This window comes from Lipomyces tetrasporus, assembly GCF_029532465.1.
Source record: "Lipomyces tetrasporus strain NRRL Y-64009 chromosome Unknown POJ06scaffold_12, whole genome shotgun sequence".
NCBI classification, from domain to species: Eukaryota; Fungi; Ascomycota; class Lipomycetes; order Lipomycetales; family Lipomycetaceae; genus Lipomyces; species Lipomyces tetrasporus.
Window position 1 is genome coordinate 112,110 of NW_026611607.1, and position 14,604 is coordinate 126,713.

Genomic DNA, 14,604 nt, shown 5'->3' on the forward strand with positions numbered 1-14,604 from the left:
GATTCGGAATCCACACAATACGATATAAAGACGAACTATATTACTAGGCCGCTGCCATACTTAATCTACATTACAACCATTACGCATAATACATTACAACCATTACTCACAACACATCGTTACAAAATGCCATTACGAACGCAACCCACTCAACTTATCCTCTAAACGCCTTGACAGGAGTCGCAATCGACTCCCGAGTCGGCTTCTTAAAGCTGCGCTTATTGACCATGCCAACATCGTCCGGTAACGCGACAATAACGTTCTTGTCGCTTCCAAACTTGAAATTATCCGCAGTTACCTAATTTGCTGTCAGTAGGTGGGCATTCCTTGAACGTTAAATTGCAACAACTCACCCGATCCGAGTACCGCTTGATAATATACGATGTCTTGTCGCCCCTAAGGATCTGTTTCAAGTTCCAGGTCATCACGTACGGTCCTGAACTAGATACAATCGTAGTCTCCTTCGAATTAACACCAGTATTAAAGTGACCCTGAGTAAATGACAACGGCTGCTTCGTTTCGGCCTGCATCTGTGCGACGTGTTCGGGACTTAATACTACAGTTAGCATATGACAAAAGAGCTTAATTTTTCACTACGACATACCTCAACTGCAAACATTTCGGCCGAGGTTTGCTATCCTTAGCAAAGCTGCGTTGGAAGCCGAGCTGACCAGCGTACTTGCCATCCTTGATGGATGCATCAATCAACAACAAATATGTCTTGCACGTAGCTAAAATCCAGTGTCCATCAGCCGACACATCAAGGCCAATAATAGCTTCTCCGAGCGCTGGAATTTGGGTCTTCGCCCGAATTCCAAGTCGATCATATAAGCGAATGTCGCCTTTAGCAGAGGCAACCGCAAGATGCCCCATATCGGTAGTAGCAACGGCTGAGAACGCAGATTTCGTTGCGTACGACTGATGCTCCGAGTCGACAAGCTTATCACCGGCCAACCGAGGATCGACGCGGAACAAGCTGTTGTCAGAAATACCAACAAAAGTCGGCTCCGACGTCATCTGTGAAAACTTCTTGGATGGAGTGAATGACGTGATAGGAACATCTTCGTGAATCTTCCATTCATCAACAACTTTGCCGTACTCCAAGTCCATACTGTACAAACTGTTCTTGTTGTTTGGATTCTGCAAAATCATTGACGAGTCCTCGGCGTGAAGCATAACCTTAGCCGGCGAAAAGCTTTTACCGTCCGGTGTCCGCAGGTTGTCGATAGTGGTTGAGAAGGCAAGAGTATTTTCTGGCGTATGCTTAAACACGCCAAGCTTATTGCCACGTACGACGAATGACCGGTCATGTTTGTATCCAACCGCCAGCTGACTGTTTTTGCCCTCGCCCTGAAACTCGCGATTGCCAAGCTGATTATCATAATCTTCATCTTCGTCGTACGTCTCTGTCTCGGGACGCACCTCCTTATCCGCGTCCTCAAACTCTTCTTCTTCTTCTTCTTCTTCTTCCTCCTCCTCTTCCTCCACTTCAGGAGGTGCATCTTCCATCGTCATATCGTTGAACGCCTGCAGAACATAGTCCCGTTCGTCGTAGTTTGCCTTGACCCAACTCTGTTGGTTGAGTGATTCCCACAGTGCCCGCATCAAAATCTCCTGAAAGTGCTCCAGGGTATCCGCATCTTTGAAGCGCAACAGCCACGACGACGCCGAGCCGTCGTCTGAGTAGTAGTTGAATATGAACGACAGATGTTCATAATTGAATACTGGGTTGATATCCGGTGTGATCAGAAAGGCGAGCACTGGTTTCTTCGCAGATGCCACGTCGAGCCAGTAAGCCCAATTGCCGAGATCTTTAACGCTAGCTGTGACCGCGTTGTCCTGCAACAAGAAGACACCTGTTGACGCGTCGAAGATGTGAAGCTCGGCTTCATCTAATCCGAGCACACTCTTGACTTTGTATTTTTCATCCATAGCCGTTGACACTGCTCCTGGCGTAGCCGGAGCCACTGCAGTCGCTTGTACGCTACTTCGGCGTCGGCCAGGAGTTGTGGGAGCGGATCGTGCTGGCGATGCGGCTACTTTGGGTGATGGAGGAGACTGCGTATGGCCACTGCGAGACGTTAGTAAATGAGGCATACGCCGTAGTCCACATCCAGTGCAACTTACACATGAATAAATTCAGTGAGGTCTTCATCGGTAGCCAACTTCGACGGTTTGTTGTATTTCCGCTCGTACTGACACTGCAACACGACACGAAAGAAGTCTTTGATCACAGACGAATCCGTTGCGTCGTCACAAACAAATTCGTAGAGATCGCCGGGATCCTGCAGTTTTAAATTAATACTTTCGCTTGCGACTTGTAACGGTATCGAATACGTACTCCCAACAGATCTTTCCAGGCAAAGATAGCCTGGCCTTCATCGCTTCGTGACTCCCGGAACTGCAGAGCCTCGTCGATCAAAAACGTGTACTCGTCAAAAGACTCTTCATATTCTTCGTCTTCTAGCTGTTCTTCGCCTTCCTCATAGGCGCGTTGCACAACGATCTGGTAGTGGAACTCAGTCGTCGTCCGTCTGACACTTGCAACCGCGTCCTTGAAACTACATAATCCATTAGCTTCCTGCCTTGCGATTCGAACCAATAGCTACGTACATGCATTCAGAGTATCCCTTTACTGAGTTCTGCGATCGCGAGAGGTACAATCGGCCGCTTGGTATACTCACCAGCTCCTGCTTCGGCGAGCTTCCTAGAACACGCTTCAAAAAATTCATTTTGTGCTTTCACAAGATTTCCTTGCTGCCTAACAAGCTAAACCAGATAACAAGACGTCTAAATTAGATACTGCGCGCAAGCTGGGCAACTAGTATGCCTGGTGGCGAATATTTGAGGCGGGGTGGGTTCGCAAATGCATTCGCAAATATATTGTGTTTGATCTTCGCACTCCACAATGCACAAGGTTTGTTTACTGGTTGTCACGTGATAGATAAGTACGTCATCCCTGTGAATGGTACTAATCCCGCCAAGTAATGTCAGCAGCAGGTCCTGGGAATACCACTGTTGTGAAGAAATACTGACAGTTACTCGCATAGACAGCTTATAATCGGCTGAAATCGTTGCTTAACTTCTGAGTCAGTTTGTCACGGCATCACATAGCTGCGGTTCTAAATAAAAGCCACCACCTAATGGGGACTGCAAGTTATTGCTTAAAACTGAGTTCAATACGTGTGAAATTGACTAATACGGACTAGTACGTATAGTCCCGACATATTTTATATGAGTTTGGCGACTGATGAAGATGCACTTTTATAGCGACAACAAAACGGGGGTTGCGACAAATTTATTATGCAATTTAATGAGTGATTCGTAAGTCAGTCGAAATGTCCACCGGAGCCGCGACGTCTCTGCAAGAGCTGTCGCTCTATGCCGCGATTGCGCCGGCAAGACTGGCGAAGCTCCTGTCGACCCTGTCGGCCATAACCGGCATGCGGCCGGTGCCGGTCCTTGAGCATCACATTGTATTCTCTCCAACGTCGCCAGCGCCGTCAGGCGCGCTGCATCCGGCGGTCGGACCTGCCGCGACTCAACTTGAAGCATCACGCATTGACGTTCATCGTGACCTGACTGCCGCCGACGACCAGTCGGATGCACGACCGACAAAGTCGTCGTCATGGACACTAACTATTCCCACTATCCCGGAGTCCAGCAAGCGGAATGTTCAGGTCCAGTACATCAACAAGACCGTGTTCGGATCAGATGACCAAATCGAGACAGACGACACCAGCGTACTTTTCCGGTTTCTCAGGGCCCTCAACTACGTCTACGCTTACGACTACTTGGAACGCGGCTACCTGTTCGTCCACAGCGGCGTCGTGGTGATTAAAGTCACGCAGCTATCACCACAGTCTCCGCCGCAGCTGCACGAAATTCCGGTCGGTGACGGAGACGACACGGTCGCCGACAATGTGGCTCAACACCGGGACCCGGCAACGGCGAAGTTTCTGGGCGTGTGGGTGGTGCATGCTCGGGTCGACATAGTAACCGGATCGGACAGTGTTGGCGATGATTTGGAAAAAGTCGGGATTGCGACTGAAAGGCTGGAAGGGCTCAAGGCTGAAATTGCCGGAGTCGTCGAACTGGGCATTCCAGATCGGGGGATCTTGGATCCACGGGTGCAAATTAGGAAAGAGGTCTTGCATACGGTTTAGGTGTAGTATAGGGTACATGTGTGTATATTAGAGCAGTCGTTCAACCCAATACATGGTGCATGCAACGGATAAACTAGATATATATTTACAGCAAAGAAATAGCCATGCCTTGTGCATTCTGAAGATACCTGCTATCAAGAATAAACCCAAAAAAAAAACCCATGTATGAAGAACCTTCGAACACCGTGTATCATAACCAAAAACCCGCACCAACTTTTTGCCCTTCTATTTCCTGTATTTCCCATGACTCATGCTTTCACTCGGTTCTAAGCGAAGCCTCGGCTTGGGCAATCGCTTGTTCCCATTTCCGTCTGGCCGCCAGTCTATTCTTTCTAATTGCGGCTAAATCTTCCTCTGAAGTCCATCCCGACTCGCCCAACCGGATCTCGGTCGCCTCAAATGCCTGGTCTTCAGCCCGCATTTTGTCGTAAAGGGTCGCAATCTGGGACCGCAGAATTGCCTCCTCGTCCAGTAGCTCAGGCTCTGATTCGACCGCCCCATGCAGCTGTGCACCCGACGTGGACGAGGTCCCGGACGACATTGACGCTGTAGGCGCATGCGTGCTCGTGTTTTCGCCTGGCTTCTCGAACAACTCATCTCCTACCACTGCATCATGCGACTCTTGCAGCGTCAGCTGATGATATAACCGCTGTTGTAATTGCTGCACCGGAATTGGCGTTGATGGCACCGACGCCGCAGATGAGAATGACGTCATAGAGAGTCCGGCAATTGGAGACGATACATAGGTCCTCGAAGCGCCAGCCGAGCCAGATGCAGACGTGACCGTAGGCACCGATCCTTCAAACGCATGCAAGGACCGGGGGCGAGGCGACGGAACTGCCGACGACTGTGGGGATATAGGCGTAGGCGACAATGGCGTCGGAATTTCGGATAATTCTGGCGGCGGACGAGTTGCCAGGGGCGACGGTGGTATCGGCGGCGAGCTCGAAATTACCGCTGACATTGCCGCAGATGCCGCCAACACGCTGGAGCTAATCGTCTGCTGACCAGTCGAAATCGGCACTGGTGAATGTGGCATCGACGAGGAGCCGACAGTAGCGCCTGCACTGGAAGTGATTGGCGTACGGGCCCCCGTAGTGGGGGTAGCCACCCCTGACCGTACCGGTGTCGGCGAGACAACGACTGGATACGATGTATCACGCAGAGTGGTTTCGGATAACATACTTGCGGTCCCTGGTAACTGCGGACTCGACATTGGCGCCGGAGACGTAGGCCCCGCCGATGGAAACAAAAGCGAATGTCGAGACGAATTTTTCGTTGCCGAGCCGCTAGGGACGAATTCGCCAGTCTCAAGATTCGTGTTCGAAGCGATGTCAAGATCAAAGTACCCATCACCACTTTGCTGTTGAGGAGTCAGGGGAGATGCGGCCGCCGTGGCTGCCATCGAAAGTGAGTGTGGCACCTGCTGCGAAGTTGCAAATGAAGGCGAAGAAAGACCCGCGATTGGTGCAGTTGTCGCGATTGGAGCTGACATTCGTCTCTTGAGTCCCTGCCTGAGTTTCGAGGGGACCATCTTTTTGAATATCGCTTTCCCGAAGTTGGCAGCCGGAGATGACCCGGATGAATTACTTGCACTTGTCACACCAGCAGACGAGCCCGATTGTGCGAGACCGGCGTCAGGCTGACGGCCTGCGAGGTCCGAGAACGCATCCGGATCGAGAAATATTTCCACGTTGGCGTTTCGCACGGATGGCTGGCGCCTTAGCAGGGATGCAGCTGCCTCCACAGACGCCTCCTGGTCGCTATCATTGATAATGTTTCCAATGATATCCAAGTCCTCCGCGTTGGTGCTCGCCGAGCCAGAACCTTGACTCTGGGACATTTGCAACAGCTCTGGATCACACGCATCCGACGCGCGGGGATGATACTCTTCTGGCGGCGTAATGAGTTGACTTTGATGATGTGAATAAAGGAGAGCTAGGTGATCCTGTTGCTGATGTTGGTAGGCTTGGCTTTGGAGAGTGTGCTGCTGCTGCTGTTGTTGTTGTTGTTGTTGTTGTTGTTGTTGTTGTTCTTGTTGTTGTTGTTGCACTTGTAAGAAGCCGATACCAGATGAGACGGACCGACTTACAGGCCGGGCCCCTCTCGTAACCAGAGGCACTGCCTGAACAGCCGGACCTGTTGCTGACAACGGCGATGGAGACGGCGTTGGAGATGGCGGCGGAATCCCGGTTGCCGGCGGCGAGGCTAGTAAGGGACCATCGCGTAATGAAGTCGCTGATGACAGCGCTAGATTAGCTGGGCGATGTTTGCGCTGTGCGGATGCGTGCATTACGGACTCATGCGAGGCGGCTGGCGTAAAGTTGTCGTATCGGGAGCTGAATTAAGGTGGGTAATGACTGCGCGTGAAGGCCGCGGGCGTAAATAGCAGGTAAGCAATTCGGCGGTCACGGCCGCAGAGGAAGCTTGCGTCGCTCTGGACCAGCTAGTACGTCGACAGTGTATGCGGACCTGCAAAAAGTTGGTCAGGCGATATGGCGGCACGTTAATGGGGGATGGAGGGGGAGAATTGATGATGAGGTTGGCGAAATCGAATTTCTGCAGTGTTGAAAATTGTGGGCCCGTCTCTGGCCCTGTATTCAGGCACTAAATCGGTCACAGGATTGGCACAATCAGGGTTAGCGCCCAGGAACTCGCTCCCAGCAGGCGGACAGCGGGCTTGCACCCGTTTCGTGTCCGGCTTTGAAGTAAAAGCAATTCTCGGGAGAGCCAGAAATCACACTACATAGAATATTCGATCACAATCGAATTCATGTGGGTGTTTATGAATCTAACGACTTCATCTGTCAGGTTCGAAACTGATCTAAGTTTGACTGTGGTGGCTAGTCACCTAACCCAGTCTGGTCGGAGTGGAGCCGGGCTTAGTTTAGGCCATCAGCATTTGCAGGCCAGTATAAAATTTAAAAAATTGCCCGTATTAAAATACAGTCTTGCTACTTGGCAATAAAGATCCGCGATATTGGGGTTCGTTGCTGGCAGACAGTAAAATCCAGCTGTCAAATATCTCTATCTACCCCCAACGCAGCCGACGCTTATTTTATTTTTGCTGTGAGATCGCTCGCCGAGCCCCTGGAAAAGTGGAATCCGCACTTTGAGTCGCGTCGGCTAGTGGCAGTTTGCTCCGTCAAGCCTCCGTCGGCCGCCCGGGAGTGTGGATTGCAAAGCTTTATCCAACTCACACAATGCCGCGGATCATTGCTGTCTGTAGCCAGAATTACTGTCAGGAGCCCTGAGCGCACTCGCTCCACCTCGCTTCAGTAACCCAAAGTCTTCATATTCCATCGATGCGAGGCTTCGTGCAGAGCTCCTGGACTGTCGGATTTTCGTCTCCGCAGGCTCCGATGCCCTTCTAAGAGTTAATATTCTCCTCAAGGTCAGAAGTTCAATATATCATTTCCCCTAAGTATTCAGGTTTAGCAGTTTGCTCATCATGAATGGCGACATTGAAATTGGTGCTGTTGAGTGGAGGGGTCACACTGACACTCAGCCTGCAGCCGCTGCTCCCGTTCATGCACTCCATGAAGGCTTGTATCATAAGCAGTTGACCATGAACGCCAAATTGGGCGCGGAAGTGGAACAGCGCCTGCACCCCCTACGAGCTATAAGAGTCTATCGGAAGGCGATATTCTGGTGTGATATGGGTTCCATGTGCGTCGTCATGGAAGGCTACGACACTATTTTGATCGCCAATTTCTATGCCTTACAACCAAATTTACGGTGATTCCTCGGCTTTTTCCAAGCTGTATATTCCTGTGAGAACCGATCTTCCGACGTGCGCAAGTAAGATCTGCCAAGTATAGCTTACCGCACCAGCCAACGACACGGTCAAACTATCCTGCGCTGCCTTCGCGGCAGAATAGACCGTTACACCCACGAGGCCTAGCTTGGCAGCGATCGAGCTAACATTGATAATGCGTCCCCCTTTGGGCATCTTTCCCGTATCGACAACGGCTTGCGTCAGGTAAATTGTACCAAAAACGTTCAACCCGAACTCGTGCTGGAGTTGCTCCGGGTCAGAAAATGATTGCTAATATTATAAACTCTGAATCTGGATTATAACTGTCGTGTGCTTATAAATGTCCTGTTCGTCGGTTCCTTGAAATTCTCCGTGTTCATCTTCACGGAAATCCATGTACGGTGTTTTTCGCTCCGGCAATCACGTAAGCCGAAACAGGGGTCCATATGTAATGTCGTGGTTATGTGGATTTTTTTTTTACGAAAACAGAAACCTGGGTAAAATAACGAGTGGCGCACGCTGTATGCCTTTCGGGGATGCTTTGCACCGTACTCTGTAGTGCAAGTTATTATTGCGACGAGACTGACCATGCTCTTGCCATCCCATTTCCCGCTTCGGGGTAACATCACCTGTTTTATCAAACCCCCGCCCCACCGACGCGACGCCCAGCATGATGCGTCTATCCTGCATCAAAGACCGCCATGACGTGCCATAGCCTAATGGAGGTGAACATACCAGTTGTATACCACTGTACTCGGCCATATATAGCGGGAATTGCGCCTGACTTCTGCCCCTTTGAGGCATGACCAAGCACAGCATCGCTAGCACAACATACTCTCGAGAAACTTATCCTGAGTCGACCCAGCATCAAATAATGGCCGCTAAATCTCCTGTCGTCCTCATCCTCGGCGCCGGCCCCAATATTGGCCAGGCCGTCGCCCGCACCTTTGCCTCCAAGGGCTACAAGGTCGGCCTCGCTGCCCGCTCCCTAAAGGAGGCCGACAGCACTGACAAGCAACTGAACATCCCGAGCGACTTCTCCAAGACCGAAGATGTGGTCAATGCCTTTGCCAAGGTAAAGGAGGTATTCGGCATCCCCAGTGTCGTCGTCTACAATGGTATGTCCTCGTCCCCCCCGGTGTCGTCGCCGATTGACTGACGCGTCGCAGTCAGCGCTGGTAGCTTCACCCCCGCAGACGACCCCTTCGCTCTCTCCTTGGCCGATTTGAGTCGCGACACGACCATCAACATCTACAGTGCCTTTGTTGCCGCGCAACAGGCCGTCTCAGGCTTTGCACAGCTTCCGGCGTCGGCCGCGCGCACCTTCATCTACACCGGCAATGTCCTGAACGTCTCCATCCTCCCGAGATTTCTCTCCGCGGGGGTCGGCAAGTCGGGCGCCGCTCACATGATCTGGGCCGCCGCGGACGCGTACAAAGACCGTGGATACAAGTGAGCAACCCAATCCGCTTCGGGAATTCGCGCGTGTGAGACTAACGACGTGAAGATTCTACTATGCCGACGAACGGAAGCCGGACGGGTCGCCCAAATACCGCATCGACGGTGACGCACATGCGAATCTCTACTGGGAGCTGGCCCACGGTGAGACACAGGGCCCATGGATGCAGACATTCGTCACGGGTGTTGGATACAAGAAGTTCGATACCATATATGCGTCTCTCGCGTGAGGCATTACTGAGGTCGATAGTTCATGTGACAGGTTCGGGCAGGCCGACGTCGCCGACACGGCCGCTTTGCCTAGACTCTAGAAGATCAAGACCAGCTTGTGGGTGGACTATATGGCCGTAAGAATGTCGAGGCTTATTTTTCATATAGTCACATATCTTCTATAATAGAGCCTTTATTATCCAGAGTAATTGTGAGATTGTGATTACTCACGATCCAAAACTCTATGGATCTTTCAGGTGGTTCGCAATGTTGTTAACGAGAGAAGTCTACGGGCATGGCATTATTCCATCTTAGACTCTCCGAATCCCCAACAGATCCGCAGAAATACCAGGAGCTAATTAATAAGTCGTTATAAAGGTCCGGTATGAAGCATAGTAGAATCTACGAAGCAACATTCTCACGGAATGGATCTCCTATTATCCATCATATTCCAAGTCCGAGAACTTCCTATATTAGACAAAACTCGGCATAATCCGGTAAGAAGTTATTACAGCGTCCAACCTATTCACGTAGTCTAGCTCATAATCAACAGCGAGGTCGTCCTGGACCCATATCTGCTGGAGAATGTTTTGTAGTCCATGCAAGCTGCTCAAACTCGAGGTCTTCATTGCTCTTTCAATATGCTCTAGAATTCTCATTTTCTGCTCATCTGTCCGAGCCTCGGATCCAATAATCAGCAGTGGGAAGGCCCGATTGAAGCCCTCCAGGTCGTCGAGAAGTACATACGCCCTCTCAACCATTGCGTCAATTTGAGGGGAGGTTCCTGAAAAGTTCCGCGATGCTCTCTTAAGGTAAATTAGAGCAGCTAGTTTGAAAAGCTCTATTGTAGCCACCCAGGCTGTGCTCAGGCCGGACATGGTATCCGATATACCTTCTGGTGCCAACGGGACAATATTAGTTATCCTGCTTTCGAGGCAACGCAAGGAATTTTCGTATTCGTTGCTGTGGTATAGTATGTCTGTCGGTTGTCGAATCATCTCGAACATAATATACAAACATCGAAGAATTTCATGTGAGCAGTACGATACATCTTTAACCTATCTCATGCTAGATCAATGACGGTGCACACATGAATTTTCATATTCTTCAGCCTAACCTTTCGTAACTGGCAAGTACCCTGGTCCACAGGTACGGAATTTTTGATTCCTTTAATAGGCTCTTCATTTATATACCAGTGTCGGATGCTAAACCGGCTCATGACCATATGATACTCTACCCAGCCTAGAAGTCCGGAAAATTCGCGTTGAAAATATTGGCTGTCAAAGCCTGCGTTGTCGATTAAATATTTAGCTTCGCTCAAATGACCTAGAATGCAAAATCCAGTTTAGCAATGTCTTTGAAGAATGAGGCCACCTATTTCATGCCAAGGCGGCACAACAACTAACACAGTAGACGGACAAATTGTTCTAGGCTAAGCAGGTAGAAATAAATAGACCACACATCACTTACAGAACCACAGGGATACTGCATTTGGCATTCCGAGCATCTTGAGCGTTGGTAAGTGTTTGTTCAAAAAAGATATAGACCCAAGCTCGAGCATACCTCAAGGTGGCACAGTATCATATTAGCCGCAATATGCTGAACTACCGTGGGACTTTCAATACAGGGAGTGCAAGATGTGATCAGTGTACGGAGAGCGCGCGCTTTGAACCGAAAAACATCTGCTTGCAGTCCATGCCGGTGGAACGCCGAGAGCGCCAACGCCGATTGCAGCACAGCCATTGAAGGCGGTGAACTATCTAAAAGAGCTATACGCACCAAAAGACTCAAGAATTCGTTCTTGTCAGGCTCGAAAATAGCCAGTGTGGAAGACGCCGTACATATAACTACAAGTATTAGCTTGGTCAAATTCTACAAAATACTAGTATTATACTTACAGTGGTCAAGAAGTTCTCTTTCCTCATAACCTAGGTTGATTGGGAGCCATGATAGCGCCATTGGCAGATCGAGTCTTTGAAAGGCAAATCCCTCATGACTACCAAGTCCTATCTCTGGAGCATTAGTTGGCTGCTAGGCAAATTCCGTGAGAGAGTCAACCTTGATTCATCCGTAGGTAATGGTGGAGCTGGATATCCCATGATGTCGCATTTACAAAGCTCGATTGGGAGACGCTTTTTGCAGTACCATATCCACCATGAACGGAATGGGTCAAGCTCCGCTTCGTATTGGTAGCCTTTGGCCACGACAGCCGCAACCCATACTGACATGGTCTATTAGACTTGGCGCACTTGGAACAACGTGGGCGTGCGCGGTTGCAAACGGCTCTGGAGTCTGCAGCGCTTGAGTAAGCAGCACACTCACTCAAATGACAAGGGGACAGGGAGAGTACCTCTGCAAGCCCAGCACTCATTCGCATGCATTGTGGACCGATTCCTTGACTGTGTAGGTTGAGGGAAATTGTTAAGCATCAACAAAAAAGTTGCCATGTTTTCTCTCTTAAATGCGCTGCACGGTGGAGAGGTAATTGTGATGAATGCATTTTGATTATTAATGCTCACTTAATTTTCCGCTTTGAGAAAACCGGCAACTTTTCTGTGTCTTGGCAATTTAAAGTGGACCCTGGCTTTAGGCGCACCACGTGACATCATGACGGATTTGAAATTAGCAAAAGCGAGCAAACGAGGCTCAAGGTCGATATATAAATACATGCACTATTGCTGCTCTTCTGGCTCATCAACTCTCAGAATCATCCTTGTCTTTATAGATATTATAAAACATCACAATGTCTTCCTGGGTGATTACCGGAGTCTCGCGTGGCCTTGGCGTACGCTCTCATCCCTGCTTCACGCACAAGACTCGTGTAACTAATACATATACTTCATCATCTAGTTCGAGTTCGTCCGCCAGCTCTCTGAAAACCCATCCAATACCGTCTTCGGCCTCGTCCGCGATAAAGCAGCCGTCGAGTCCAAGGTTGCCGCTGAAATCGGCCGGAAAAATATTCACATCATTCAGGCCGACACCACGGACCCAATGGCATTGGAGGTAAGCTAATGAGTAATCAATTAAAGCCGAAGTCGAAACTAACCCAAAGATTTCGTAGAAAGCAGTTCAGTATGTTTCTGAGAAAACCAATGGCGCCATTGATTATGTCATAGCCAATGCCGCGCTTCAGTCTAAGACTGCGTTGGTTGGCTTTGATACTCTGTAAGTTCTAGGCGAAGTGACAAAGATCCCTGGCAAAGTTGATTTGGGATTAATTCCTCTACAGGAGCCGCGATCCAAAAGCCCTTGAACAAGATATGATTGACCACTTCCGAGTCAATACCATCGGCGCCGTCCATCTTTTCAATACTTTCATGCCCCTGATTTTAAAAGGTCGGGCGAAGAAAGTGATTGCCATCTCCTCGGGCATGTCGGACCCTGAGATGACACTCAAAGCCGATATCTGGCAAGCCACATCCTATGCAATGAGCAAGGCAGCTCTTAATATGGCCATAGCCAAGTTCTGCGCCTTGTACCGCGAGAAAGGCGTCCTCTGCATGGCTATATGCCCCGGTGCTGTAGACACCGGAAGTCTTAATATTGGTATGTAGTCGTCTTCACAACTGAAATGGAATGCTTTTTGCTAACATTTTGATAGAAACGGAGGAGGAGGGACAGTTGGCTATGGCTATGTTTGGGAAGTTTAAGCAATATTCACCCACCTTCCAAGGACCTATGAAGCCAGAAGACAGTGCCAAATCGGTCTTGGCTCTCGTGAATAAGGCTACTGTTGACGGTGGTTATGCAGGCGTCTTTCTCTCTCATACGGAATCAAAGCCGTACCTTTAAGACTGTGTTCCAAGAAGTGTTAAGGCTTACAGATACGTTAATATGTTGATTTGTTCTTGCATCCCATTTAAAGTAAACTATGGACCACGGAAGATACGTACTTTGGTTAACAATGCACTAAGTGGGGCTATAAGTGAGCTATTTAGAGGGGCCACAGGTAGCTTATTACTGGTACCCTGGAGCTGTGTTGCCCAGAATCAATGGAACCAGGCTGAAGGAACAGGCGTTCCTGGACCACACCTAACTACCCCGTAAATCGAAATATGGAAAATCTGTCAAGGTCTTATGGTAAAGACTATAAAGGTGTATTGATACACTGGTAGAGGCACTAAAGAAGAGCAATATCGACAGAGCAAGAAGAAAGAAGACAAGAGACAGCAAGTGGGAAAAAGAGAGAGAGAGAAGGGGGGGAGGAGGAAGCTATGCGCCTTGCGGCGTGTACTCAGCCACCAACATCTAACCAGCAAGGTCCCCCTTCCCGACACGTGTTACGGGCGCGGCTGCCGACGCCAACGCCAACGCCCGGTCCTGACAATAGCCCCCCTGGAGTTGCAGTCCTTTCTCTGCACACATCCATGACTTCCCACCTCACAAGAATATCTTCCACATTCCACATACAGAGCTATTTTGGGAAAAGTATTCCCCTTGTCTTCACTATGTCGATCCTTCACAAATCCGCGAATTGCTTTTTATAGCACACAAGGGATTTTCTATACTTCGGTATGTGCTCGATCGGTCATGATTCATTGCAGTGTGTACACTAGTATGAGTCATATTGTAATACATATTACCATATATGATATCATATGGCCCTTGGTAATATGACCATATATCATGCTCAGTGATGTAACTATGATTTAACCGTTGTCGGATACGTAGATGTGCTAAGGTGGTTGTCCCTTATTGGTACTGTGATGTATATATAATTTAACAAACGTGATCGGCAAGCGAGCGGACCAGAGAGCGGCTCACTCCTCAAATCGTTTACGCGTCCCGTATTTCAAATTTTTGGTAACGTAGCAACCATGACCGAAAACCATCAAAGTAAGGAAGGCAGAATTGAATTAGGAGTCCAGGCTTATAAAAATACCAAAATCGCAAGCATTAGAGCTGCTGCGCCTTTGTAGGACGTCCCCTATCTACCCTTCCCGCTCGTCTAAATGGCCGCAAATCAAGACTCGATTCGATCACGCCGACGCGAAAACTGACCGACAGAGA

General features: G+C 49.5%; 7 protein-coding genes across 7 annotated transcripts; 4 read left to right on the forward strand and 3 right to left on the reverse strand.

The window, feature by feature from the left end:
- Window positions 1-19: 19 nt before the first annotated feature.
- Window positions 20-3,059, reverse strand: POJ06DRAFT_262137 (VID27 cytoplasmic protein-domain-containing protein). Its single transcript, XM_056188710.1, has 6 exons — window positions 2,614-3,059; window positions 2,342-2,561; window positions 2,128-2,285; window positions 605-2,071; window positions 354-549; window positions 20-298 (listed from the first exon to the last, which is right to left on the reverse strand). The coding sequence occupies exons 1-6, from the start codon at window positions 2,730-2,732 to the stop codon at window positions 155-157; spliced, it is 2,304 nt and encodes a 767-aa protein (XP_056040424.1). The 5' UTR covers window positions 2,733-3,059; the 3' UTR covers window positions 20-154.
- POJ06DRAFT_262139 (mediator complex, subunit Med18) lies at window positions 3,060-4,253 on the forward strand. Its single transcript, XM_056188711.1, has one exon. It carries the CDS (start codon window positions 3,339-3,341, stop codon window positions 4,164-4,166), a length of 828 nt encoding a protein of 275 aa, XP_056040425.1. The 5' UTR covers window positions 3,060-3,338; the 3' UTR covers window positions 4,167-4,253.
- POJ06DRAFT_262140 (uncharacterized protein) lies at window positions 4,254-6,713 on the reverse strand. The gene has a single exon (XM_056188712.1). It carries the CDS (start codon window positions 6,457-6,459, stop codon window positions 4,423-4,425), a length of 2,037 nt encoding a protein of 678 aa, XP_056040426.1. The 5' UTR covers window positions 6,460-6,713; the 3' UTR covers window positions 4,254-4,422.
- Window positions 6,714-7,617: 904 nt separating this feature from the next.
- POJ06DRAFT_271343 (uncharacterized protein) lies at window positions 7,618-7,908 on the forward strand (the record flags this gene model as incomplete). Its single annotated transcript, XM_056189497.1, has 1 exon — window positions 7,618-7,908. One exon carries the CDS (start codon window positions 7,618-7,620, stop codon window positions 7,906-7,908), a length of 291 nt encoding a protein of 96 aa, XP_056040427.1.
- An 889-nt stretch (window positions 7,909-8,797) lies between these two features.
- On the forward strand, window positions 8,798-9,611 carry POJ06DRAFT_202938 (uncharacterized protein; the record flags this gene model as incomplete). The annotated part of the gene is made up of 3 exons (XM_056185299.1): window positions 8,798-9,041; window positions 9,093-9,375; window positions 9,431-9,611. 3 exons carry the CDS (start codon window positions 8,798-8,800, stop codon window positions 9,609-9,611), a joined length of 708 nt encoding a protein of 235 aa, XP_056040428.1.
- Window positions 9,612-10,064: 453 nt separating this feature from the next.
- On the reverse strand, window positions 10,065-11,972 carry POJ06DRAFT_202697 (fungal-specific transcription factor domain-containing protein; the record flags this gene model as incomplete). Its single annotated transcript, XM_056185288.1, has 7 exons — window positions 10,065-10,649; window positions 10,709-10,917; window positions 11,062-11,098; window positions 11,155-11,438; window positions 11,490-11,597; window positions 11,650-11,883; window positions 11,942-11,972. 7 exons carry the CDS (start codon window positions 11,970-11,972, stop codon window positions 10,065-10,067), a joined length of 1,488 nt encoding a protein of 495 aa, XP_056040429.1.
- A 362-nt stretch (window positions 11,973-12,334) lies between these two features.
- Window positions 12,335-13,386, forward strand: POJ06DRAFT_271347 (uncharacterized protein; the record flags this gene model as incomplete). The annotated part of the gene is made up of 5 exons (XM_056189498.1): window positions 12,335-12,376; window positions 12,442-12,597; window positions 12,656-12,759; window positions 12,824-13,140; window positions 13,196-13,386. 5 exons carry the CDS (start codon window positions 12,335-12,337, stop codon window positions 13,384-13,386), a joined length of 810 nt encoding a protein of 269 aa, XP_056040430.1.
- Between the last annotated feature and the right edge of the window lie 1,218 nt (window positions 13,387-14,604).